This window comes from Chaetodon trifascialis, chromosome 5, assembly GCF_039877785.1.
Source record: "Chaetodon trifascialis isolate fChaTrf1 chromosome 5, fChaTrf1.hap1, whole genome shotgun sequence".
Classification (NCBI taxonomy): Eukaryota; Metazoa; Chordata; class Actinopteri; order Chaetodontiformes; family Chaetodontidae; genus Chaetodon; species Chaetodon trifascialis.
The window spans coordinates 18,713,981-18,741,858 of record NC_092060.1 but is presented as its reverse complement, the minus strand read 5'-3'; the positions used below and the strand labels follow the sequence as shown (position 1 = coordinate 18,741,858).

General features: G+C 42.2%; 1 protein-coding gene across 2 annotated transcripts in view; it reads left to right on the top strand.

Annotated features, from left to right (window-relative positions):
• The window catches only part of tsc22d3 (TSC22 domain family, member 3), a 34,582-nt gene extending 19,203 nt beyond the window's left edge, over positions 1-15,379 (top strand). The window contains exons 1-3 of one of the 2 annotated variants that reach the window (XM_070962295.1): positions 12,167-12,494; positions 13,007-13,058; positions 13,674-15,379. In XM_070962295.1, the coding sequence (XP_070818396.1) occupies positions 12,370-12,494; positions 13,007-13,058; positions 13,674-13,949 (453 nt within the window). In that variant the 5' untranslated portion in view covers positions 12,167-12,369 and the 3' untranslated portion in view covers positions 13,950-15,379. Of the gene's footprint in view, positions 1-12,166; positions 12,495-13,006; positions 13,059-13,673 lie in introns of those variants that run through there. The other variant, XM_070962294.1, reaches the window with a different exon arrangement.
• Positions 15,380-27,878: the final 12,499 nt, after the last annotated feature.

The following is a 27,878-nucleotide window of genomic DNA, read 5'->3' as shown; positions in this document are numbered from 1 at the left end:
TGTCCCACCCTCTCAACTGTTTTGCAATTATTCCAAACAGTTTTGTCTCTGCAAAGTAGTGACACCATTAGTGGGATTTCTCAGCAACAACAGCATAACCATCTGTCTTAATTCAAACATTTGCATTCATTACAAAGCAGCATGCTCAATGAGATGAGTTTTTCGAAGAGAATCCCATTACAAAACAATACGCTCCTCTCATTTGTTCTGTCACAGAAACACTTACTGCTCAAAGTGGCCTGAAAACTAAACTGATGGAAATGTCACTCAGTGAATGCAATGTGTCATCTTTAATTTATTCACATTATTTTAATATCAATACAAGGTGGACATGAAATTTTGTCTGTTCTCCTCTGCTCGACTGTGCTGCACATCTACAAATGGGCCGTGACCAAATGAAGAAAAAAACAAACTCAAATGACCAATCAGTGAAGCTAACAAGACTTGCGTCTTTGTCTGGGGGGCGGGCCTTTGGGCTTTTTGAAGGCAGGATAGGCTGGGGTTCCTGTAAACTCCCAAACAACCTCTCAGCTCAGCACTACACAGTACTGGATATCACTATGTTCCAGGTTTATTTGGATCACACAGGAGCGTTTTGATGCTGGTCCTTCCGCTGGCTGAGTCACATCCTGAAAAAAGTACTCTTGTGTTACGATATGAATCCTGCTGAATTTATATCACTCATAAGCAAGAAACATCAGCTGAATATTTTAGGTCTGGAGAATTCAAAAAGCCTTAAAAATGTCGACATCAGTGGGTCAGTGGGTGTGTTAGCTACATGCTTTTCAGATGGTGAGCGATAATAGACACATATGCTCCAGCCACAGTAAAATGTATGTATACATTTAGAACATATGACTTAAATATCATCAAACTGTCAGTCAGAGCATAATATTACAAGGACGTGTCATTGACATGATACAGTTCAACAGCACAGCAGAGATGAGGCGAGTGAATGATTCTTAGTTAATCAATAGCCATGTAAGAGTCTCCACAGCTCTACTAGACTTATATATGTCTGCACATCTGTCTGTTACTCATATACTGTTACATACCATTCATAGTATGTAACACTACAATTTGCTGTATAACTGCATGTCATCATTTCTAGATGATTTTTTTTTCAAGTGCATAGATTCAGGATAGATGTAGGAATGAAGCATTAAAAACTGTGAATGCACCAGGGACAGCCATGCAGCGTTAAAACATGTATGAAGATAGTTTAGATAGATACAATGATGTCCAAACTGATGGAGCATGCCAAAGGGATGAGACTGAATTCATTTATTGGAAATTATAAGAGAAGAAAAGTTCATGGTGGCAGCTGTGGGGAAAAAAGATGGTGATGTTCTTTGATCACTCAGACTCATCCTTCATAAATTAGTATGTAAATACAAGCATACATGTGCATAAAATGTTATTACATTAAGCAGTTATTACGGCTTCATAAGAAACATGATATGATCATAACATAAATGAATTTATAATTAATGAATACCTGTAAACAGCATTTAAGGAGCGTTTTAGCATTGTTTACAGCCTGAACCTACTTGTTTTACAGTCTTCATGCGGGTGGCCAACATCTGGATATACATTTCAGTGTTTCTCCTTCAGGAGATGTGGCTGCCTTAATTGCATTTTTCTCATTAACGTTTCTTGAAGCGTTCTTCTATTAAACTGCAACATGTTTCTTTTTAAGACTCGGTTGAACGGGGGCCCGCACATCTGGTCCTGCACTCGTCTGTCTCGGCCTGTCCTCTGTCGGTAGGGGATCCCCACCACGCAGGCAGGCTGAGGAAACATCGTGTTCACCGTGTTCTCTCAGTCCTCAGCCCTCCCCTCTGTTTGCCTGAGATCCACACTCCTCTGTGGGACTGTACAGACCTATTGCCCCTGTGGTTTTTCAGACTCCAAAGTTGAATGGTTTTAATTTGTGTTGCTATCTGGAAGGAGAGCGTTATATGAGGTCCTGAATATATGTGAGTTCCCTGTTGCACCACTTCACAGCTGCACTTTGAGTTACATCAGGTTCCCCTTTGAGAGAAAGTAAAAGTGGCATGTGAATGGTTTTAATTCAAGTGTATAGGCTTGGCTAAATTTATGTGCATATTTACATTTGAAAACAGTGTAGCTTGATGTTCAGCTGCACATGCTGTGTCTGCAGCAACCATCCAAGTTCTCAATAGTGACACACAGAGATCCCTGGAGCGAACATGAAAGATCTGGAGAGTACATTCAGGACCAAAGAGAAGTGGTCTGTGTCCTGTTTCTATTCAAATCCCTACCCCTGCTTTGATAGGACTGTTAGGAGGCCTGTATGTGTGCCTATAGATGCATATACTGTATATCCATTGTTCAGTGCCTTTAAAAGAACCGCTGCTTTTGAGGGTGTTATATGGCCTCACCTCGCCTGTGTCTGTAAGCCTTTCAGCCTGGTGTTATAAATGAAGTCGCTGCACATGCACACCATGTGGATCAGTTGCATGTTATTCGATCGTTGCCATTTAGATTTATAGCTCTTTTGCTTGAGTCAGAGCATGTTTTGTGGAAAGCTGACTGAATTATGATCTGATTCATTCCTGTGGTCTTGTTGAAGGAGAACAGTATTATTTGTTTGGCTTGTAGGGATCAGCGGATGGCAGGCTGATGGAACCTCCTCCGGCTAATATGAGAAACTTGGTAGAAATGCAGCCCTGGTCACTGCCATTGAGGACTTGGAAAAAACAAAACAAAACAACAAGACTGGAATTTGGGAAGGAAAGGAGTGACATATTTGAAGTTTTATTATATAACTACTTAAAGTCGATTCATTTTTGTGGTTGACAACAGTTCACCAGTGTGATTCATCATAACACTTGTACAGCATTATGAAGTCTTGGAGATGTCAGGCTCCCCGGGGCAGAAAGGGATTGAAAAATGACATGAAATGAAAAAGTTTTTGGAAATGTATGACTAAATAATAAAAAAAATAGAAGTTAATCCTTAGGTTTTATCAAACAATAGTTACTGCATGGTAAATTTAGACCTCTGCTTGTAGATCTTTGTCTGTTTATGTCACATGAAGGAATATTTAATGCTCACTTGTGTAGCTGTTTAAGCTGCTGGTGCACTTTCCTTCAGCAATGACCGACAATGACTTGTCTCACATTATCCATGGGAAATTAGTCATTGCTCCACCGTCATCTCGCAGGTGACAAAGGATTAGCTTTAATGCTCAGCGGAGGAGCCTGCTGGAGTCTGTGGGAACGATTCGGTGTTTGGATGACACTGACAGCGAGAGCCAGCAGGGTTCCCATCGTCCAGTCCAATCCAGATCATGCTGACGAGGCCAGACGTGCATGAGTGAAGCACGTATGCAAGCGTGTGGCCAACCGCACGCATCAGTGTACACACGCGCAAACCAAAACACAAGCGAACACACAAACACGCACCGGGGGATGGTTTGTCGAGGGCCCAGCTCCCTCCAGTGTCGTCCCAGTTGCTGGTGACTTGGGTCACGCAGCTGCGAGCTCAGCCAGACGCATGGATGGAAAAAGATGAAGAAAATGGGGAGATGGAAAGAGGGAGAGGGGGGATGGGTTGAAAGAAGGAGGTGGCAACGTACGAGTGAGGGATACTTCAGAGAAGAAGAAAAGGGGGATACTGTATGTGGGCGACGGGCAGATCGTGAGAAAGGAGAACTCAATCATCCTCTTAAACCAGAATGAGCAAATCAGTAAAAATACTTCTGATTTGTCAAGAAGATATGGCTGCTACTTGTCACCCAATTAAGTAGAATGCCTATAAATATGTTCAACCATCATTTAGCAGCATCGTTTTGCTTAGAGCACATGCTGCCAGCCTACTCAGTGGCAGCCTTTTTGTGCCAAAACCATTTTGTAATGACTTATTTATGTTAAGATTCCACATTGTACGCCAGCAGATGACACAGTTTGCAGCAAAGCTAAAACCTGCCAATTTAGCATGGTACAGCCCATTGCCGTACCTCGGAGATCAGTTCGATATGTGTATCAGTCAGCTTCAAAGCACATACAGTAGATTTTCATTTCTCAGCGCCCCGGCAGTCATGTGATGGATTTCGGTGCAGCATGTACCCATTGGTCCTATGTCAGCATTCTGCGGTTAAAGGCAACTCAGATTAGACATAGATACACACAACCGCACTGGCTGGGGCATACAGTACACTAGAGCAACATAGGCAGATGAATATAGACAGATGGCACTGAACTCTGTAACCTTTTGTACTGGGACATGATCCAGCCAACTGTGTATCTATCACAGGTGCCATGCAAACTGGCAGCCGTCCAGTCTTTTGAGTATCACTATTCATGCATTGTATCAAGTAAACATGGCACGGTTTATAAGGAGAAGCTTTGCCACAGTTTCTTTTTTTGTTTTTTATTTCAGAAATACACACTCAGGATTTATAGATTAGATACTAAAATAGATTTTTGGTGCTCAGTAAGCAAGACTGAAAAAGTAATGAGCAATCCAGCAGCTCGCACATAAAGGTCTGTGGTAAACGAGGCGACCCGTAACGAGTCAGAGTGCTTTGACACGGCTAATAATGAAGTTCACTGCAATTTAACACTGCATGGCCAATTGAGTCCACAACCTTTGACCTTTCATAGAGCACCCATGAAGCCATTAATCAGACCACTTAGCTGCATCCAAACCCAGACAGTGTAATCCCTTATCTCTCAGAACAGGCAAACACCAAAACACAGACTGGTATCGAATGAACTACGGCCTGTGCTCTTATTCCTTTTTGGAGGCATGAATGTGGCATGACAAGGATTCACCATACTGTATTCCTCCCACACACTCCTGTGAGTCCCGCTTCTATTTTAGTATTTTCACGGTAAATTTAGCCAGGACATTCTCTCTGTTACAGCACGAGGTAAATCTTTACGTTATGGCCTGAAGCTGTCTGACTTCCAGATGCTGCGAGGTCCCCAAGCTTGTTAAATGTAATGTACTGCACACAGCACCATTTGCTACACTACTGCTTGTCCTGTTGTAAACTGCTATTAGTCTCAGCAAAGGCTAATATAAATGAAGTGATTATCATTTTGTGTGAATTGAAATTAAGTGCATTAATTTCTGGGACGCAAAGCAGTAAAGCAGGCCTGTGTATTGTCTGCAGACATTAAATGGAGGCAAGCAGCTCTTGCCTCGCCCTCTCGGTGGTTATGCACACAGTTTGGCATGTCACGGAGGCAGATGTTCCAGCAAAGGGACGGGACTGAATGCAGATCCTCACAGATACTGAAACCAGAAGATGAGCACACACACACACCTGCTTGTGGTGTCCTCTCATTGCGTAACAGCTACATTCAGGGATGTGCAGAGGAAGAAATGGTTCCTATGTTTCCAACCATGCAGATCATCAATAAAGCCTTTCTCTAGCTAAGTACAGCCTATTAAAAAGTTGCTCCTTTGGCGCCTGTAACCAACATTTAGCCAAACCGCTTAACACAGCAAGTCGTGCACATGATAGTGCTGAGTTCATGACATAATGTTGTAACTTTTAAAGCCTTAAACTGATATATAATCAGGCTTGGAACCTGGTTTTACTCTAATTCCATACAGGATGCATGAAATCATTGCCATCACGGAATGCTCTGACAGCAAAGGCTGCATTTATTTTTCTCTTCATTCCCATGCTCCTTTTCCTCCAGATGCAGGGAAATAAATGGCTGTATCTAAACACCACATGATAATACGATGAATCGCCTTGTCAATCACTCTTGCTGTTCCCATAGATGTTTATGTGTATGTGTGCTTTCCTGTGTTTGTACGGACGGTATTGGTCGTGTGTGTGAGAAGATAATCGTCTGTGGACGTGTAATTACATGGTACCACTTGTGTGGCAGCAGAACAAAAACAAGAAGCTCCCTATGGTTTGCAATAGACCGTAAAGAAACACAGCATAGAGTATCTATAATGTCACCCACCGGTTTCATCAGAGGGAACGTTTCAGCTCCTCGTGTCCCTCGCTCAAGCCAAAAACGGTGAAATTACATGCATTCGTTTGGATATCTGAAGATAAGTAACACATTAACAAGAATAAATAATTCATATGTTACGGAAGAAAAAACCTAGATTTCTTTTTGTGTTTTTAGCAGTGTAAAAGCTCATGAAATTGGAGACAGATGGGAAAAGAAGAAAGAGAAAAAACATCCACCTGAGTGACTAAGCTGAACACAAAAGGATTAAATGTTCTTGTTTGAAACGAATTGCTCCTGACATGATGAGTGTAAACATGTCCAATACAAGACAACCATTCCATCTGAAGCGCTGTCTCATGTGTGAGTGTGTGTTTGTTTGTCCATAGCTAATCTCACGTATTGCCCATCAGCCTGTTATTTTTCGTACACATTTACAACCAGGGTGGAGTAGAAACATGTAATCAGGATTATTTAAAAAAACAAAAACCCAGATTACATTTTGAAAGATTTACATGATAGTTATGTGTTTATGACACATTAAGCATATATGTTTATGACTGTATGCTGAAGAACTTCTTGTGGTCCCAATTTCTGAAAACCCCTTTTTCATTGACCACTCTGTTTTATACCTCCACTGACTGCTGACTCATCACTCCTCCTCATCGGCCAGTAGGGGCCACAAGTGATCTGCTTCACCCACATGTCCCCATACACACCTGGCAGAGATCTGCAGCCGTTCGTCTGTAACTGAACTGAGTGAACCTGAAATTCCACCACTACAAGGAAATATAAATGACCTCCTGTTGACTTAGAGGCTGTGTGGCAATATTCACCTTATCTATCCAGCTATCAATCTAACAGTCTTATTCTGTTACCAATGTGTCAATGTGCAAATGTTTCAAACCAATTATACTTTGAAAAGCCAACATGCAGAAACTGGTTTTACTGTCATGTAACACCGGGCTCGTTCGTGCACCCCGATCCGTATCAAATGTCAAAACCCTCAAATGGATTAAATGGAGACAGAGGTGTAAGACATTTATATAACTATCGAACAAGAGAGCAGCTTGCAATTAGTCACGTCAAGAGTGGTTTAGTTTTGCTGTTACACCTTTACCAGCAGCAATGGCTCTCCAAGCATTAATACATTAATTACACCCCTGATGACAAAAGAGGCTTATTTAAACCGACAAACCCACTTAATCTGAATTTTAAAGCGTTTAGGGGATTTGTGAAAACCACACACGTAATCTGAAATGTTATATAAGATAGAATTGAGCTAATTCATCTGTCTCAGCTTGATTTTACCTACAAGTTACAAGCAGTTGTGTAACAATTTCTCTGTGGTGAAGAGCTCCATGAAGGAGACTGTATAAGTGGGCAAACACCATAATGCTGGCTCTTGTCTGGCAGCCTTTAGCGTCTTGGAAAGCCTTGAGCTGAATTTAGGTCATTATGTGGAGAACAAGTTTTGTTTCCCATCCTGGAACAATGGCCCAGCTTTATTGCACATATTACCACCCATTGAATGAGGTATGGAGATCGGCATGATGATTGTTCCCTTCAGGTACATTTAGAAACAGATCTTTTGCTTTGACTGCCTGAAACAGACGCTCACACAGCTGTGCGGAGATGAAACAATTGGCGGCATTTCAGGAAACTGTCATTTTCATTGTGACTCTGGGCCCATTGTGCTGGATTGGAGACGCATCATACAAGTGCCAGTCTGAGCGTGGCACTCGCAGTTATGGCTGCATATCCAGGGGTATCGCCAGTGCTCAATTGCCTCTTTGTGCTTTGAGGACACAGTTGTTGAGAACAAACGACAGCAGAGAATCGAGCACACAGTCAAAGGGCTCCTGCCTCCTTCATTTGGAAGGCAAGATGGGACAGTCTCACACGCGTCCCACTGAAGTTCCCCCTTTCGGGGCCATGCCACCCTCTCCCAGGACGGTGTGCGCCTTTCGCTTGGCCGAACCGCCTCACAGATTCTGCTGTCACTACCAGCACTTCAACTATCCTGAGAGAGCTATGAGCTACTCGCCCCCTTACTCACCGAGTCTGTTCAAGAGGCCAGATCGGCGGTAAGTGGGGGGGGGGGTCATGGAGGACAGTCAGATAGTTTGTCTTGTGTGTGAGAGGGTGTTTGGCATGACAGTGAGATATCAGCGGTGTGCAGGGTTGTGGATGCGGTGTTTGTCATGAAGCTGCTTGGACTACAACTCACATGTATGTTCACATTGAAGCAGTGAACTTTCATAATGTTCAACCTTGCCAAACAGGACAAAAAAGAACAAGAAATGAAGCAACCTATTCTCTCTATCTGCTGTGTTTAAAGAGAGATTATGCCATCGTAACGCATCTTCATTTCTCTGTCTTAAACCTTGAGGATCATGCTGTCGAAAGCGATCCTTTTCAATTTCCAGTCATGGTGAATTTGCTAAACTGATATGTGCATTGTGGGCCATTGTGGATGCAGCACTGAAAGCAGGCGGTGATATCTCTACCAGCCCTTGGATAACAATGTCAGTCCTGTCATCGTCTTCTGCATGCACTGCATGTTTGACACAACCTATCACATAAAGTAATATTACATGCAATCCAAGGGCAGAAATCGTCAGCCTGTAAAATTTATTGAAAAATCTCATGAGCAAATCCAAGGCCATGTGTCTCGTTTCTACTCATGGCTCAGGAGACTTATAGGTGATGTGATAATAATGACTGCCTCTGGGTGTCCTAGTGTACGTAGAGTGTTCAGTATTCATTGGTTGTAACCAGCCGTATTGCCCCCTCACCCGCAGCTTCCTCTGAGATTGCCTCTGGCTGCAGCCCATAGCTGGCCTGTGTGTTCTCAGTCCACACGCTCATACACGCCGTGAATCCCTAATTTCGAGAGTGCAGATTTCACACAGCAAAGAGGAGAAAAGCCATCTTTTTGACCTGATCGATGAATCGTTTTTTTTTTCCTCTGTGGACTTGTCTTGTTATTGGTCTGCATTATGACCATCTTGAAATCGGGGCGTCAAAACCCCAGAATGCTGCTCATAACAAAAGCTGGGAGGTTGGTGGCATGCCTCAACCTCATTCTTCTTAAGCCACTGGTGCAGATGAATCACAGTATTATATAATGCGGTTGGCTCTTGCGCAGGGGACATCTGATGGAAATCGTGGCCCATCGCCTAGTTTTAGAGTGACTCACTAGATTTGGCACACGCCAAACTGTCCAGCAACAAGAGTCCCACAGAAAAATAAGGGATTCTGCTTTTTGAAAAGACAGCATAGGTCAACGTCTGTGGCACTTAAACTGCTTGAAAGCATGCAGACACAAGTTAAACTAGAACAGCTTTTGTTTGTGTAAATCTCTTTTGCTTGTTGAGATTTGCATTGGAGCAGTTAAACTGATTAAAACAGGCCTTGCAGGAAGGTCACAGGCATCATATTTTACACTGTCATCCTCTCCCTGCATGTGGCTCATTAGGTATTTACTTGAACAGCGTATGAAGGTTCCCCACTGCTGGCAGTTTCTATCTGAGCATCTCAACTGAGCCACAGGCAATTGCTGTGACTCGCCCCTCCTAAATGGGACTATCACAGCGGGGCAAGGTAATTCAGCAGCCCCTCATAGCCTGCTATTAAACCTGGCAGCTGTACGCTCACAGCGCCAAATCTGAGACGACAGGCACTATGGGCCCTAATACCCAGTCAATGTGCTTTCTGCTTAGCCTTGTTAGGCCTACCAAAAGTCAGCCCTTCCACTCTAATTGTATCGTTACATAACACTTTTTCTCCTTTTTCTCCAAAAAAAGTGGCAGACTGTAGTTTACTGTGCAGAGACAGAGAGTTGGGGGCCATGGGTCATTTAAAATGCAAGTTTTCTTTTCCTGTGCAGTGTGATCTTGCAGGAAGAAACATTTCCATATGAGTTATTGCGATTAGCTGGGAATGTTCTGCAGGTCCTGGGTGTTTTGGAAGAAAGCTTATGATGCAACAGAGGCTTTCTAATAGAAATCTAATTGGTTTATAATCAGTATTGAATCAGATAATTATAACAACAAAAGGGAACATAATGTGACAGCTGAGAGACACTGGGCAATTACATTGAAGCTATTAAAACCTGCACGAACGCCTCGATGAAAACAAAGTATATTGCTCAATAACAGCCGTAGTCAGTACTCAGAGCAGCAGGTATGTTTTTCTTTTGCGTCTTCTGTGGTCGGCTTCCACCACAAATTGTTTATTGTACTTTGCAGGAGGCTCAGTGCGGTTGCATCACACTTTGTAACTTGCAAGTTCAAAAGACCGTTTGAGGGGCAAGAGGTCATACACGAGCACATGGTTCTTCAGTTCTGGGTCCTGGCTGATTCCTATAGGCCCTGCAGCATGGATATTGATACTACATGGAAGTGGTGATAGGCTATGAGCAACAAATGAACTGCAGTCTGTGTTACCCTAAATTACCTTTGACTGATGTTAATTAGGGTGAACTAGAGTGCGATAAAAAAAGCAAGTAGTACAGCAGGTCAACAGTATTACATAAAGAAATAAACAGATGAATGAATGAGTGAATTTTCCTTGAGTGGCTTTGAGAATTTTCCGTGTTTTTTTCAAGCAGGAAAAAAAAGTGGAATTATAAAATAATAGAGTCAGGAGAAGATATTCGGAAAATTCCAGGGTAAACATTGTGTCCAAGGACAAAGCCTCTGTCATAAATATTGTCCCGGTGTATTTTACGTTTTCACCACCAGAGACTGATAGAGTTCAGACCTAGACTGAGGGGAAATTTACCGGGAGAAGGTGGAAAAGTACCTTTGCAGAGCACATGTGCATATCACCAGATGATAGAGTACATTCCGTTATGCGGCACGCTTACTGCAAGAAAAAACAACAATAACAAAGTGATGGGAACGACATGTTACTGTACTTGTACATAATGCGTATGTCAAGGACGGTTTATTTTAAGATGGGAAACTTTACACTTCACATCAAAATGAATGCTTTTACATATTTGAAGAAAACATACTCTGAAATAATTTTCTAATTAGTTCAGTGAAAAGCAAAAGCAGGTAATCCAAATTCTTTTCTTTGGTCAAATTGAGTTTTTATTCATTAGCAACACCTGTGACTGGTTTGTGCAGAGCTGCGATTGTTCAGTTGCTTGTTATGATGTCCTTTGTTGCAGTGAGCACGGATTTCGGTCTGTGGGTTACATGCAGAAGCCAGCAGCAGCAGAGAAGTTCAGAAGCAGGGCAGACGTAATGTTGCGTTCAAACGCTCCCCTTAAAGTCGTTGTTTCGACTAGCTTTTTTTGTTTACGTCTATCGAGCTATTATGCAACCTGAAATTTATCGTTTTTGTTGACTTTTGTTTTGTAAATTGAGTGATTGAGGGTTTAGGGGTGTACTTTGCACTGCATTGCAGAACGAAAATGACAAATGCATTGTTTTTGCAGACTGATAACACAAAGATGTTTTGTCTTTGTTGATGAGATCTAACTTTCTGATGATAATAATCATGAATAACAATTGGAAATCAGAATGACAATAGATCATGCTGTCAAAAAAAAAGCATTGCTTTAAGAGAGCCCACCTGAGACCTACATCACTTTTATACTTGAAAATGTAATATATGTTTGTGTGGTGGATGTTCTCACCACACAAAGTAAACGTTTTTATATCATTATAGAAAAAAGGTTCTGAATTAAAGTTTCATTTAAAGTAGAAGTAACATAAAATGTCACTATCAAGTAACCGCATAATACATTCTTACATACAATACAAACAAAACGTATTCATTAACCTAGTATGTGGCATTTTATAGTAGTTGTAGTTGTAGAGTAGTTGTAAAGTTGCAGGCTGTATACATCATTGCATCATATTTTATGGCTGCATGTGTTACATTTTAATCTTTATTCTGCACAATACTCAGAGGAAAGAAACATCCCTCTGATACTAACAAATCCGACAAAACAGCAATATACTACGAGAGCCTCCTGAGTCCGTGACCAAACGTGATAATCCCTCTTCCAGGTTTGTTAAGTAAAAAAAACAAAAAAAACAAAACAGCTGAGGTGTTTTTATCAGTCTTACTCGGTCCAGCACTTAGAGTGAATTTTTCCTACTTCTCGGGAAGGCACCAAAAATATGCCCCCCCCCTTCCCAACTCATTTGACTAATTTATGCGCGCGTCATGTGACGTCAGGAGCAGGCCATTGAAATAGCAGCCTGTGGCAGAAATAGCATCAGACAGTCGCTCGTGATAACCGGCGAAGCTCACACACAGACACAGCACCGCAGCTCAGCCAAGCCGCGAGCCAGTGCATCGTTACGAAAAGACGAAACAAATCCGGACACACGGTCGAGTGAAGCAACCAGTCGCAAACGTGGCGAGAAATATAATCCAAACGAGTCTGGTACTCAACATGAGCACGGAGATGTTCGCGAAAACACCCATGGAGGTGGCCGTCTACCAGTTGCACAACTTCTCCATCTCTTTCTTCTCCTCGTTCCTCGGAGGAGACGTCGTATCGGTCAAACTTGACAACAGGTAAATATGCGACACCTTCCCGACATCATATATTTCGTCAATAATGCGTTTGAGTCGTAAAAATGGGGAGCATGCGTCTCTTCTCTTTGTACTGCGGGCCTCCAGAATCGGTGTTTGCACGCAGAGGTTTGAAGTAAATGCGGCCATTTGCACGTCTTGTGTTTGTAATTACCTCCAAACCCCGTGTGTGCTCAGCTGTGTGTCTCTGCTGCTGTTTATTTGGACTTTGAGCACATATCTAGGCTGCTCTCTTCGCCACTTCCTACACTTTGCCCTCTTAACACCATACCCCATATCAGTGCCTAATCCTTCACTGAGAGCAGCAGACTTCAGACCAGTGAACAGTTTTCCTTTCTGTTTGCAAGCTTTTTGTTTCGTTGTCATTGACCAGTGAATCCAGGAAGCACCAAAGCTTGTGTTGTGAATATTTTGGGGCTGAGCTGACTGTGATGTGAGCAGCGGTTGTGGTTTTGAACTGTTCACTTATGGCCTCTTTTTCCTCTCTTCTGCAGTGCCTCTGGTGCTAGCGTTGTGGCCATCGACAACAAGATTGAACAGGCGATGGTAAGCTGAGGAAACAAACACCCACACAAAAACATGGATGTAGGTTGCACCATCATGATGTAGGTTGCACTGTATAGAACAGGCGTGCACAGTCAGCCTTTTAGAGATGAGCTGATGCTATTACTTAAAGCAATTTGACTACCAGTGGATCCACATTGACTAGAACATGCATCAAACGGAGCTTGTAGATGGATTTTTGAGCACAAAGGTTTGTTCTGAAAGAGACATCAGCATGTGTAGAACAGCTGAAACCCTGCGATCTCCCCAAAACGCTGTTCCCCCTATGCATCCTGCACAAATCCAGCTCTCTATCAGTGCTCCTGGATAGCAGAAAACAAGTGCAGGAGGATGGTGGGAAGTCCAAAAAACAGAGGGTGATCATTTTTTTGCAGCAGAGTTTTATTGAAAGCACCCTTGAAAACTTGAAGTTGAAGCATATATGCAGATAGTGGAGAGATCCATGCAAGTAAAAAGACAAAATTGAGTGGAAAATATTCTCTGACAGCGGACTTGCCAGCAAAATTCCATCATCCTTTCAGCGCACGCACCAGCCCTCTGAACTTCTCTCTGTTTTTGTACCGAAACTCATCCGTTTCCTCTTCTTCCTCATGGCAGGATCTTGTCAAGAACCACCTGATGTATGCAGTGCGTGAGGAGGTGGAGATCCTCAAAGAGCAGATCAAGGAGCTGGCGGAGAAGAACAACCAGCTGGAGCGGGAGAACTACCTGCTGAAGAACCTGGCCAGCCCTGAGCAGCTGGAGAAGTTCCAGTCTCGCATCCCGACAGACGTGCTGCTAGACAATCAGAGCGCCCAGGTGACCCCTGACCAGCAGCAGCAGCCGCAGCAGCAGCAGCAGACCTGCATCCACAGCTCTGGCTCTGCTGTGTAAGTGGCTCTGCCTTGGGGCGGGCAGAGCCACTGTCTCCTAACAGTAATGGACCTCCATTTGAATGAAGCGTTACAAAATCGCCGTCGCCGAGAACCCTTCAAAACCGTGAAGGCGAAGCATCGGGGCTGCAAATGATCGATGGGACACAAAAGAACTGTTGACTCTGATAAGCACAAAACAGAACTTGAGACGCTCTGACCGGTGCGGTGTCAGGCCCGTCCTCTGATACCGTCCAACTCTTTGTCGTAGTCTCTGTGTAGACAAAAGCGCTGAGAATAGAGAGGGCTGACTAGATACCGACGAGCGCTTGCTTTCAGACAGGTTGGGGGGGGGCTTTCCCTGACTAGCCAAACCCTTCCAACAAGCACCCTTTGCTCCAGAGACGGGTGTGAGGGAGGCGTTGATGGGGCTGGCCCTTGCAGGTGCTAACTTGGAAAGTGCGGCGCTCCCCGCTCACCCAGGGGATGCCGCCGATCTGAGACGGTCCCCCATGTCTCAACGAGAAGAGCCCCGTCATGTGGATTTGTCCCATCTCTAAATACAAGCATCAAGCCACGCATTTCAGCCACATATTGAGGACTTTTCCTGTACCCACAGTGTATTGCTCATGTGTTCATGTACATTTAAGCATAACAAGAATAATCAACAGGATGAGCTAAGGCAACAGAGGTGGAGGTTAATGCAGAATAGCCTTTTAGAGCTGGTGGACCGCTGCAGTGAACTGATCCATATACTGTCACGATTCATAAAATGTAATCTTGTATTGTCTGCAGATGGGGCTTGCTGCTTATGGGGGAAGTTAATCCTGCTATATCTCCTGTTTTTTGTTTGTGATTCTGAACAAAAATCAGCTGTTTGTAAAATAGGAGTGTTGTACAGTGGTTTTAAAAGATTTTCTCATGTAATCCAGGGTGTCAGGCATGTCTGGCTGCCCTGTTTGCCGAGCTCCTCACAGTCAAGGATAACTACAATGTACATAAATATGGAAACGTCCTGGGGCGAATTTAGCGGCGGTGGTGAGCACGTTGGCGCTGCAGATGCACTCCTGATTTTAGCGGCGCCGTCCAGAATCTGGTCCGTTTCTTGCTTTTAGATATGCCAACTTGAAAACGATGGCATGACAACAGTGCCTGTCTGTAGTAAGAGGAACGCATTTCCACACTGAGCTCTGTTGTTATTGTTGTTTTCTAGCTACCAAAGACTCCCCCCCCACCTTTTTTTTTTTTTTTTTTTACTCTCACAACAACAGAAGCCAAGCCAAACCAGGACCATGTGTAAAACTTCACAGGGAGAAGCTAGTGCTAAAGTTTCTATGTGTTTTTGTAAAGATAACGGTGTTGTTGCTGTAAAGTATCCTGGAAACAGTTGTTCACTATGGTGTTTGGATACGGCTGCACATTTGCAATAAACCTTATGTTTACATAATACAATACGTTGACACACTGTGTTTTGTTCTTGAACTGAGCCCACGTAGCTTGTGTTTGATCCAGAAATGAAAGATTTATGGTTTGATACGTGGCTCCATCACAGACTCTTGGCAGGAAGGTTGAATTCATGATCTAACATTGGGAATGGAAATGGAATCTGTTGCAAATCCTTAAGCTAACAGCAGATGTGTTTTTAAGCAGGTGTAATGAATGCTCTATTTACTACATTACTAATGCATTATGCACTGCTACACTGAAGTAATAGGGGAATACCACTGACGCCAGACCAGCTTTGTTTTATTTTTAGCATTCCCCTTATGGCAGTGTTTTGGAGGTTGCATATTCTGTGCATTGGAGAGATTTATTCACTGGAAATCCAGTCAGAGAGGACAGATGAAGCGGCTGTGACAACACCCAGGATGATTTCATTTTCTGCTGCTCAAAGAGGAGTCTGAGCCTGTGAAATTCATCTCATTTGAATTTCAGAGTAAACAGCATCGTCTGTTCGCAAAACTAACTTTGCATTCCTGGAAGTTGCAGCCACTCCTTCGCAACATCTTTGAAATGTGTGTCTGTCGAGCGTTGGGAGCCATGTTTAGTGTTTACAAGGCCTGTCTGACGAGCAGCATGTGATTTGTTAAATCCAACACAGTGTTACAGTTAGCCACGAGGCTCCTACTTCAGACAAAGGTGCTTTTTAATTTAGCATGTTTACTCCGTGCTCATTGAAGAAAATAGATCAGTATTGGTAAGAACACAAACCTTTTTTGCCCCAAAAGTCAAAAACAGTATGACCACTAATGATAGTGAAGTAATAATAGCTGGTTGCCAGTGGATTGGAATCTGCCAGAGTGAAAAAACAGTTTGTCCTAGTAGCATTTTCCCTCAGACGGATTGGCAGCCAGTCAGCACAGCCTGTGTGTAACTAGATATGTTGTGGCTTCCCTGGTGCGTAGACCAGGCTCTCTTCCATGTACCGCTGAGAACAGACACTCAGCTTGGGCCCAGGATCACCACCACAGATCAAATAGCACCAGAGTAAACACAGTGTCTTCCCCGTTGCTCATTTTAGCACATGAAACTGTGGTCTCTCCCAGTGTTTCATGTCAAAACAGCTGATTCGATGTGAAACCGATGGCGCTGATCAATACGGCTGCTCTGCATTCGATTAGTGTCGGGCGCGATGTGCGGCGTATTGACTGAGGAGGACATTTGTTTAATGTACGGAAGAGGAGAGGGACAGGCGTTTATTGACTCTTTCACACGAGCTAATTGGAGTCACTCTCTCTGCTTCCTATCCAGATGCGTGAAGACCTCGTGCGTGTCACTGCAGGAAGTGGTGCTACAGTTTAATCATACTTGTGCTAATGGCAAAGGCAGCCTGAAACACAGTGGAAAAACTCATCTGGGTGTTCAGCTAGCATGTGCACGCCACAGGCTCTCGAGACTCACAAAAAGCCTGAAGACAATTAGGACTTTGGCTTGATGTGCTATTTTGCTCCAACACTCGTCGTGTCTTTCTATTTTGGGACCGCTTTAGTAACAGTGTGTTCTCGAATCACTTTAGTGCATGCAGCGTTTTATTGGAACCGAATCACCATAAATCTGAAGTCATGGTTCACAACTGAAGCCCAATCAGGACATATTTGTGTCTTTGCCAATGCCATGTTTCCTGTTTAGGCTTTTCCAAAGGTCTTTTGGTTTATTTGTTCCCTTCAGTTACCTCTGAAAGTGGAGTTTTTTTAAGGTCACCCAGTCATGTAGGTCGTGCACATGGATGTACTATTTCTTTCCTGCTTGCGACACATCTGCGTTAATGTGAAAAATGTACGATTGAAGTTATCCATCTCAGGACTTCCAACCAAGATTAAATTGCGTAACCCCATTTTCAACATGGCTCTTCTTTTACTATCCCATATCAAACATTGATCTTGCTCCCCCAGTTAAAAGCTCACTAGCTGATGTGTAGGCCGTGTTCACATTCGTTAATGACTAAAGATTTGCACTCATTTTCTCAAAAGGCACAAACACAGACGATGTGAGCCAAAGCATCACTGATTCCACATCACTTCCCATAAAGTACAGTTAAATATTAAAGTGTGGAAAGAGCCTTAGGTGTGGAATTAGACTTTAGATTGGAACTTGCTTGAAACTAGGCAGCCCAGAGAAGAGTTTGTGTTGGATTACTAGTGTTATGCAATGAAAAAAAAAAAAAAAAGAACATCTGTTTCGGATGGAAATTCAGGGGTTGCGCTGGGATAAGCGAGCCCTGCCTCAGTGTGGTTGGGTTCGCATGCAGAGGCATAATTTGGTCTGACTGCTTTCCACGCAGACATATACAACTTGTGTGTCCCCTGAATGTCAGCGTATTCATCACGTCCACATTAAAGGCAGCGCTAAATGAAACAACTGTCAGATTTCAGTTGTATGTCCTGCATGGCACATTTCCTGTAACTCTGTTTTTTTCCAATAGAAAATCAGCTCAACAGAGATGCAAATTGTTGATGACAGACGGTTATGTAAAACGAATACTGTGCTCTCTCACGGAAGAAAACTGTTTACGAGCGTCACAGACACAACACTTTATGCAACTCAGAAGCATGACTGCACTGATATCTTCCTTCACACCTCTTATTTCATGTGTTGACAGCGCAACGTGACCTCTTTAAAGCGGCTCTGGACATTGAAGGAGAGAGGGTCAAAGAAACAAAAACATGCACGAGTTCACGCAGGAGTTGGTTACAACATGTCTGAGCTGGAGTGCTTTATTGCTGCCTTTGCACCCTGTTAATTTTATTCAGTTTGTGTCTGCATAATGATCATACTTGATGTATGTAGACACAGCTCGTCGCTGTAACCTCCTCAAATGTGCGAAGCCAAAGTCGTTGCAGCACAGATGCAGGTTATGTCTTGAATCATGCATAATCAAATTCATCCACGGCTAAGCTTTGGTGCTTCCTCTTACACATCGCTTTCTACTTGACATGAGTGACATGATGGACCAGATGATAATCCTCTAAGATGTCAGCATTAGGAATGAGGTCAGATGGTTGACGTGAGTGGGTTTTTGGGTCAAAGATGTAAAGTTTTTTTTCATTTTTTTTTTTTTTACCAACAATCATGTCCTTTTGGTAAAAAAAAGGGGAGATTTGCAACACAAACCACTGTAAAGCTCATTCTTGGACAAATATTTGAACTTGCATGCTGAAATGGTGGAAAATTAACAGCTAAAATGTATTTGTTTTGCATTTGAAAGGTCACACCTGACAACCTGCCTGGATGTTAAATCAGTGGCATTGCTAAGGACATCCAAGTTTATGGGGTCTGTCTGTGGGTGAAGTGTTAAGTTTGTCATGTGTCTGGAAACAAGTTATAAAATTGAAAATGGTGGTCACTCCTGAGGATGTTGGAGGGCCTGACCTTAATCCAGGCTGCTGGTTGATTTATAACTAAATCTAGTAAGTCCTTGTCTGTCTCGTGATAAATTAAAACACATAGAAGACATTCCTGAAACTCATTTTACCTTTAACACTTGACTCAAAATGTATTCTGTGGCGTCATTCTACCACAGTCTTATGAAAAAAGCATAATAAATCTGATTAGGTTGTTTTTGTGGAAAAACTGAACAGCTAAATTAAAACAATACAGTTAGCATTCTAGTGGCTTGGGTCTTGTGAGCGATCACTTGAGAGCCTCCTGTTTTTCTTCATGATTGTGTCAGCTGTGTTTGTATCCCAACTGATCAAAGCCACTTTGGGAATGCGGCCAGCTCAGGACATCTTATTCATAAAGACAAAAGGTCAGGAGCCACTGCTTTCGGATTTACGGTGATACTCTGGTTCATGGCACCAGTGCACAGCGAGAGCCTGCACATAATTCAAAGCCCTGCAGACCTCCGTCCGAACATGTGACACACACAGGGTCAGAGGGGAGGTGGTTGCATAACCTGAACAATACTGAAAATGTACATTTCTCATGCTGTGTTTCTTCACAACAGCGGTCACCAATCACAACAGTGTCTTCTTCAGTAAAGAACATACGAAGATACAACTGGAACAAGAGTTTCTCTATAATACTATGAAATTCTATGAAACAGACCATAACTTTCTACTTCTAAAATCTAAAACAGGGCTTTGTGGTTTGGTTTTTGGGGTAGCTGAAATTAAACGCGTAAAATCAATAGAATCCAGTGGAAGATTGTGTCCTTTTATGGGCGCAGGGTGTGGCTCTATGCACACCTACTTTGCAAGTTCCTTTAAAAAGCACAACAGGGCCACATTGCTGTTTTACAGCGCAGTAATGTGCAGCTGTAACCATGGAAAGGCACGTCTCTTGATCTATATTTCACATCTTGTATGTGCGACACGAGCAACGCGAACGCCGGTGAACGTAGCAACAAATGAAAGAAATTTTCTGTGGCGTCGCTTAAAGAGACTGAGACCTCAGTAAATCTCGACAAATGCGCAAAGACAACAAGGCAGTTCGCAGTGTTTATGGAACAGTTCACTGCAGCATGTTTACGGTCATATTACTCTCTACCACAAACACGGGTTTAACAGTTATTTGGTAGAGTTTTGGAGGGATTATGCAACTGCCCCTGATCCATTGTGGTCTCTTTGTGCGACTGTGCCATTTGTGTGGTAAACATCCCTCATCCTCTGCTCTAGTTTGGGCCCATGTGAAGAGAGCGGTGAGTGGGCTGCAGGAAGTTTAAGATGTAAACAGGCTAGGAAATGAACTCCAGACAACCTTGGAAGAAATGTGTGTTACAAAGAGCTGGTAGAGGGTTTCCTTTCAGGCCGATCATTCACAAATGATAAACAATAACTGTTAAGCTTATTAATAACATGTGATGCAACTTTGATTTTCTGTTACAAACAGCAACACAGACCACGATGCTTCGGGTAGTCAGACTGATGGAATAAGAGCACCAGTGGAGAAATTTGATATGTTTCAACGTGGAGGCTGATTGGGACGGCTTCCCTCGCGTATGAGCCATTACGCTGTCTTGACAACAACACAATGTTCCCAAATCCTGGAGAAGTCTCTTTTTATGCTGTGGGGTGGAGTCGACTGGGTGGCCTCAGCAGCAAGTCATGTCAGGACCAAGGCGTGCCTATCTAAACAGAAAAACATTTATTTATTCTGCAGAAGGCAGGAAAAGAAAAGCTTCTTTTGGCGTGACGTGCGTGGCAGGGAAAAGCACAAACAAGTGAAATCATGACGGTTCAATCCAGCACTAGCAGGTGTTACAGATGCTGCTGTGATGAACCCAATTTGAACGGCTACTCTGTTAGCACTGTTGTCGTTTGTTTGCCCAAACCTTTTTCAGGGATGAACCTCTTGTTTTAACCGATTCTTAATTACAAACGTGTGTTGGAAGTCATAAACTTCTCTGTTACAAGTGTCACATCCTACATTTACAAGACAGAAATAAAAGGAAAAAATAGGAGTCTCAGTGCATTGTAAAGCCATGATGGACGCACTTGGTAGCACAAACCGCAGTGTAACAGCTTTGTAATACTGCATGAATGCTACACTTTGGGGAAATATGTGTGCAACAGTAAAGTTTGCTTGAATTAAGAGTAACTTTGTGATATTAAGTGTGTTTTTATAACACTGAAGGGTGTAAATACTGAGCCAGTTCAGTGACTTTTGTTCCTGATATGGAAGAAATGTGGAACATTCAGTACTGATCTTTTGACATGTTTTCTTGCCAGAACAGGAAAAGCACTGGTGTTACTAATACCACTAACCGATGATCCATTCCATTTGGTGCCAGTGATGCATAAACAATAACAGAGCCCTGGAGCTGCTTTGCCGAAAATGTGCTGAAGTGGTTGGTGACGTTATTCGTGAAACCAGCACCTTTCCTGCTATTACATGTCGAATGGCGGCCTGGAAAAAGGTGCAGGCTGACACAGGAGGAAGCTTGTGGTGTCAAAATGGCAGCCCCTCATTAAATACACTACCTGAAGTGAGCAGGCTTCCTCATTGTTCAAATTCGTGTTTGCTGTGGGATTCATGCGGTCTGATTGAATGCGGTGCTGCTGAAGAGAATTTACAGTTATTGATAAGATTTCTATTCTGTCTCCTGAATGTTTGCGCTCTGTCTGGAAAGACAGTTTGTCTCAGGCTCTCTGTTTTTAAGAAACACAATAAACTATCATTGAATTTTGAATTTGATACGGGTCAGAGTAGGAGAGTATTATTGTCATCGCTCTTTGTCACAGTCACACATTCTCCTTGTTGCTGTGTCACATGATCTGCAGGTCGCTTCCTTCTCGTGGTTTAATTGTGTCTGAAAGCGTTCTCTCAATTGGCAGTCTTGTGAGTCCCCACAGTGCCCACATTCATTTGTTGGAAATTCGCAAACGAGATTCAGTTGAAAGAAGAACAGGGCGACTCAGCAGAAGTTCCTTTTCCCAGTGCTTTCTAATTTCTCAACTCATCTTGCTCAAAAACATTTCAAAGCCGCCCGGTCAAACTTTGTAACCTAACACTTGTCGCCCGAGGACAGTGGTGTGAGACAGACGGAGCGGCCCGACAGGCTGAGGACAGACACTATGGAACAAAAACATTTCACTTTCCTCAGGCGTGTCTGACAGGTTGGGTGTCCCAGAAGTGAGCACGAGGCAGCTTGCATGCCAAACAGGTGATGCCAAAAACGTTGAGTTTCAACACACTCACACACTCTTCACAAACAGCACAACAAAACAACAGACGTGATGATTTAGTTCAGTGGAATTAGTTTAGTTGAATGTAGGTCATAGCTATAATATATATTGTATTCCAGTTGCTGCACGAGTGAAATCACTATCTGTTTACACCCTGCACACGGTGAAAATTAGGAACATATAATTGAATCCCACAGTCAAAAACATATAATTAAATCACATAATAGCACAGTGAGTAACAAACAGAGTGAGTGTGAGGCATCCTCAGCGTTCACACCTGTCCCGTCCTGCTTCCACACTGGGAGACTGGCTCTTTCGAGCTCCTTTTGGATTGCAGAACAGCGTGTTCTCTGATGGTTTATTACCTTCCTGTGGTTTTCCGGGGTTGTGAACTTTATGAGGGTTGCTTTACAGCCATTTAACCTGTCTCCAGCTGTGTGGCGCTATTGTGGATCAGAGAGGATTTTGTGCAAGTGGGCCAAATCTTTATGTTCCCATATTGGCAGCAACATTTTAGAAATTACAAATCAGGCCACCCCTGTTTTATTTTATTTTTTTTTAAGCTTGCTTGCATAATGGTTATTCACCCACCTGCTGCTTCTTTGAAATGATGAAGTTTGCAGACTATACCTTTATGGAAAAGTTTCACAAATGATCCAAATAGAAAATGTCTTTATTTCCAGGCCATTCATGAGCTTTCTCTTTATGTTGCACTTCACTCTTCACTTACATCTGAGGAAAATAAATTACAGTACATTTACCTTTATGTGCACAATGCTAAGTCAGTATTTTGCACAATCTATCATTTTATTTTTAAACAGATAATTTACATATTTTATTTATTTCGATTTTATATGTAACTTGCATTGCTCGCTTATTTTTATTTTCTCTTTCTATCTGCATTGTAACACCAAAAGAAAATACCTTGTGTACGAAAACCTACTTTTCAGTAAACCTGATTCTGAATGCAAATTAAATCAAACGAGATCTAAATGAAATCTAATAAAAAGCATCAAAAGCAATATAACTGTGCCTTTGAGGTACTTTTGTCACAGTGAACAGTGGCGCTTCTCACTGCTAAATGTAATTCAGTCCCTCGAGTGCAGTTAATCCCTGCAATGAAAAGTGACAGAGATTAAAGTGAACTGAACTTCTGTCAGTGACAGAATCTGAGACACATGAATGGGGGCTATGTGCATGTGTTAGTAGGTGAATCTGCTTATAAAATGGAATTCATTACAGATAATGCATGTTTTGGGAGAGGTGTGTCACTGCCTGCACTATTTATATGACAGAAAAAAAAGTGGAGAAGAATGAAATAAGGCATGAAGGAAATGACTGTTCCCTGTGGATCAGTACTTTAAGGTCATGATTTATAACTTTTCCTTTAGTAACATTGATGGTTATCTATCCACAGTGACAGCGTTCTAGTCTTCTTTAAGTTTATTTAAATTGATAGTGTAGAACTGACAATTGAAACATGCTGAAGTCTGAGCATAAAGTACGCTGAACCTGTTGTAATTGGTGTTCATACATGTAAAGTCAATGTGTTCCAGCGGAGTGGTTCAGGCTTTGCGTTTATTGCATAACACGTTTTATTGCCAGCCACACAAATTAACGCACGTCCAGAACCTGAAGTGTAAAAGAACGCACATGAAACTATTTGACTCTGTGTTCCACACGATACTTTAGAGCAATTACACTGATTTACTGCAAAACATGAAACCTGCTGAGCGATTACAAGCCAATTAAAATTGACATAGTAAATTTCAGTTGACGAGGTGACAAACGGCATTTTGAAGGTTGAATGGAACGATATAAAAGATGCACGGGTTTGTAGAAATCATATACATGACGTTGCATAAAAAGTGCAAAAATCAACAGATGCAAACATTCAGGAGGAATGGAAAGGACCTTGTGTGTTTTAGTGTTTCTGCAATTGATTTAAAGGATGTTATCTAAAACATAATCAAACAACTTAAAATGATAAAATTGCATGCCAACTACAGCGCAAATTAGTCAATGCCATTAAGAAAAGCATCATTTTAACAGTGAGAACAAGAACAAATATGATCATATTTGTGAAAATAATTCATAAAATTCCCTCAGAGCTTTACTAGAAAGGCTACTGCTTCTAGTGTAAATTGTTAGTCATAAACATGTGAATGTCCACAGCCTCTTTGGTCTGCAAATCATTTGTCAGAAAGTAGAGCCGGTGAGCTTTGAGGCTACGAGGTGTCGATTTGCAGAGAGGCACATCATCAAACAACATTCCCAGCTGCTCCGCTTCAGACGACTGACAGCCTGAGAGAAAGAAGGCCAAACAGATAACAGCCTGTTCGTGAAGCAGAGTGTGGGGTGCTCATAGCGCCGGTATGATGGGTTTGACAGTTTTCTAGGGGGGGAACTCATGCAAGAAGCACACACTGCACAAAATGTTTGAAAGAATGTGTGATTTGATGGAGGAATGCACAGAATGGGCAACAATGTGTCCGATCCAGCAATAATGTCAACATGCTTCATCTCATTTTGCCTCATTTAGTATCATGTCCTATTTAGGTTGTGCCGCGGTTATCCTCCGGTTGAAGAGGTGCTGAACATTGTGATCCGGTTCTTGGCATCAGCGGAGCCACAGTTGCAGACGATAAGGTTAAGAGTATAAACATAATTTGGCTTGGATTCAGGAGTGTGGCCCTGTTGTGTTGCCCTGCAGATAAATGTGAAAGGAGGCGGCATCAATGCCTCAGCATGCGAACACACAGAAAATGCGCACATTAGAAATAAACTGCAAAGTGCTTTTCTACACATGCTTGTTGCTCAGCTGTTCCACCACATGCAAAACCACACATGCAACCAAGCGAACACACAAACAAATACAAATCTGCTGGTGCGCACCCCCTCGTGCACTCACGCTGAGACTTATGTAATGGTTATTCATGCAGAAAGGTCGCCAACATGCAGCTCATTTTCTACAGCATCAAGAGATGACCTCCACGTCTGACGTCTTTGGTTTGATGTTGGATGTTGATGTTGGAAAACAGCAGCACTGTTTTAATGAGGCATTCGTTGAATAGACCTTTTCAGCTCCAGAAAGAATCTGCGTCACTGATAATCTGATAGAAAGCTTTAAAAATCAAAATGTGCTAGCTGAGGTGTGGCTTGACATGCCTCGAAAGACTCATTTATGAAACAAGCGAAAAAAGTGAAAGGTGTCACTCTCTCTCTCTCTCTCTCTCTCTCTCTCTCTCTCTCTCTCACACACACACACAAACACACAGGGTTAATTACATGTGTAAGATTATTCCCCACAGCACATTCCTCGCAGCTTTAGATCACAGGAAGATGCTCCTTGTCTTGACAAGGTGGATGACACCTGGATGTTGCCCATAGTCATGTATGTCACAACATGGCTTCATTAAGAACATTTTGTCTCAACTTCAGTTTCATCTCAAGTAGCAATTATTCACCATGAAGTGCAAAAGTAAGCCGTTTAAACTGACAGGAACATAAAACTTGCAACCTTTTGCAGTCATTGTGTAATTTCTGTTTATAGCCGTTGCAATTCTGTTCATTTATCTCGGATTTGTTTATTTATTTATCTTTGATTCTTTAAATTGCTCTTTGATATTGTTGCTTTTTATATATCTTTTTATCTTGGCATTCTCGTGGATGGTAAAGTAAGAATTTCATTGTACTAGGAAACTTTTTTCTTGCTGTGCATATGACAATAAACACTTTGACTTGACTTGACTTTTAAATGGTGGTGAGTTTGAATCTGAAATTAACATGTTTTATGTTCTGTGGTTTATGGGTCATTGCTTATAATCCCTTTCCTGGAAACAGTTTGCCACTGTTTTTGTTTTTGTTTCTCTTGATAAACTGCTTTAATTCAATTGTTGAGATCTAATTAATATCTGCTCAAAACAGATGCATCCATGATTAGATTAGAAGTTTATGCCGGGAACACAAAATTTATATTGAATAAAACATATCATCCACAAACTACTCAAAGGAACCTAAAATGTTTGTATGAAAGCAAAAAAACTTAAATGACACTGGAATTGTCCTTCATGAAGGCCTAATTTTTTCATTCTAAATGCTGCATTGGGTATTCGTGATCATAATAATTTGTTTATACATTATAAATCATACAATGATGTCGACGCAGTACGTTGTTAGAGTTGAATTTAAGTTCATATATAATACGCCAAATATAACTGAGTTTAGTTGAAAAATAAGAACTTTTTTTTTCTTTCTCTTATTCAAATGATTGAATCTTGGATTGCTGGGATTCCTTGCGTGCACAGTCGCTACAACTGTGACCAAGTGCCATTTCAGTCATGGTTGACTGAACTTAATGCTCAGTGTGTCTGCTGTTGTGCAAGTCAGGCATTTGCAGGTCAGACATTGCTCTCTATATTTAGGTTGTGTGTTCCCAAGGAACCCCCCCCCCAAAAAAAAACAAAAACAAAAAAAACAAGCTGTTCAGAGCAAACAATGCTCATAATGTACACACACACACACGCAAAGCCTCGTGAGCCAATATATGCTGCACAGTGAAAAAAAAAAACAAACCTGCACACACAGGCACATGTAAGCTATCAGCTTGTTGTTTCTCTTCCTTGGTCGCCAATAACTCAATGCAAACCTTATGCATCCTTTGATAACATGCTGTGGAGGGTCATGAATTTGTCTTGCCACCTCATAAATAAATCACACAGATATAATCTCTAGCCTGGCAAATGAATAGGACCATTTTGTCAGGAGGAATGAAAGTGACAGCTCAGTATGTTATATGTTATATATGCTGCCTGAGAGTGTTCGTGCACTCGCTGCACGTAAAGAACAAGTGGGATACAGATGCCTGTTTGTGTGTGCTAGCAGCCAGACAGAGCGTTTGCTTTTTGGCGTAATTGCTCAATCTTTTAACCCAGAACTCTTATTTAACCTCTTTAGGTCTGGCCAAAGTGCCACTTCAGCAGGTTGAACAGCTGGAAAGATTACAGTCATTTCAAAAGAAAAGCAGAGGAAAACAAGTGTCAAAATGAAAAACTCCAGGCCTCAAAAGAAAACCAAAAACCTCTATAAAATATTTAATTTAGCAGTGCTTTTGAACAAATTCTTTCTGTTTTGGTTTTTACTGTCTAAGTACAAAAAAAGTATAACACTAAAACCTGCTATTATGATATTGCTCATTAAAACAAAAAACACAACTATATCATTGAAATAAAACACTATTACGCGTCACATTAATGCTGGCATTAAGACCAGATTTAAATATGCAGCTAAAGAGGCTTTCTCAGCAGTCAAATTGGGCAGAATTCACTGGATGACCCTAGAACTCTTAAGCATTGAAAATCAATACATGATGCAATTTTTAAACGTTTCTAAGAATCTAGCCTCGGAAGCACTGAGCGAGGAGTGATGCCAGGCGGGTTGCTGCCCCCAGAGTTTATCATGTACGGCTGCGTTTGGCATCAAGTATAGATGCCCTGATGACTGGTGATGTGTTTGTTTTAGATGGTGACTCACCTCTGGACCAGAGAGACGGGGAAACTGACAGGGTTTTTATCTGATTCATTGTGCATCTTCACAGGCCAAGGCCGGGTCGTTTGATGCCACGGACTGATACTGACAGGACAGATGGTCAGACGGGACGGAGGGAGAGGTGCTTCTAGGTCACATCTGCTTCCCCTTCTTCTGCTTGTCAGTAGAGCTGATGTCTTTGTTTTGTGGCAATATCACACAAAGCTAAAATATAGTGGAAGTTCAAGGTGAAGTGATCACATAGCTGCTGTTTGCTGATGCAACGCCTGCAGTTGCAG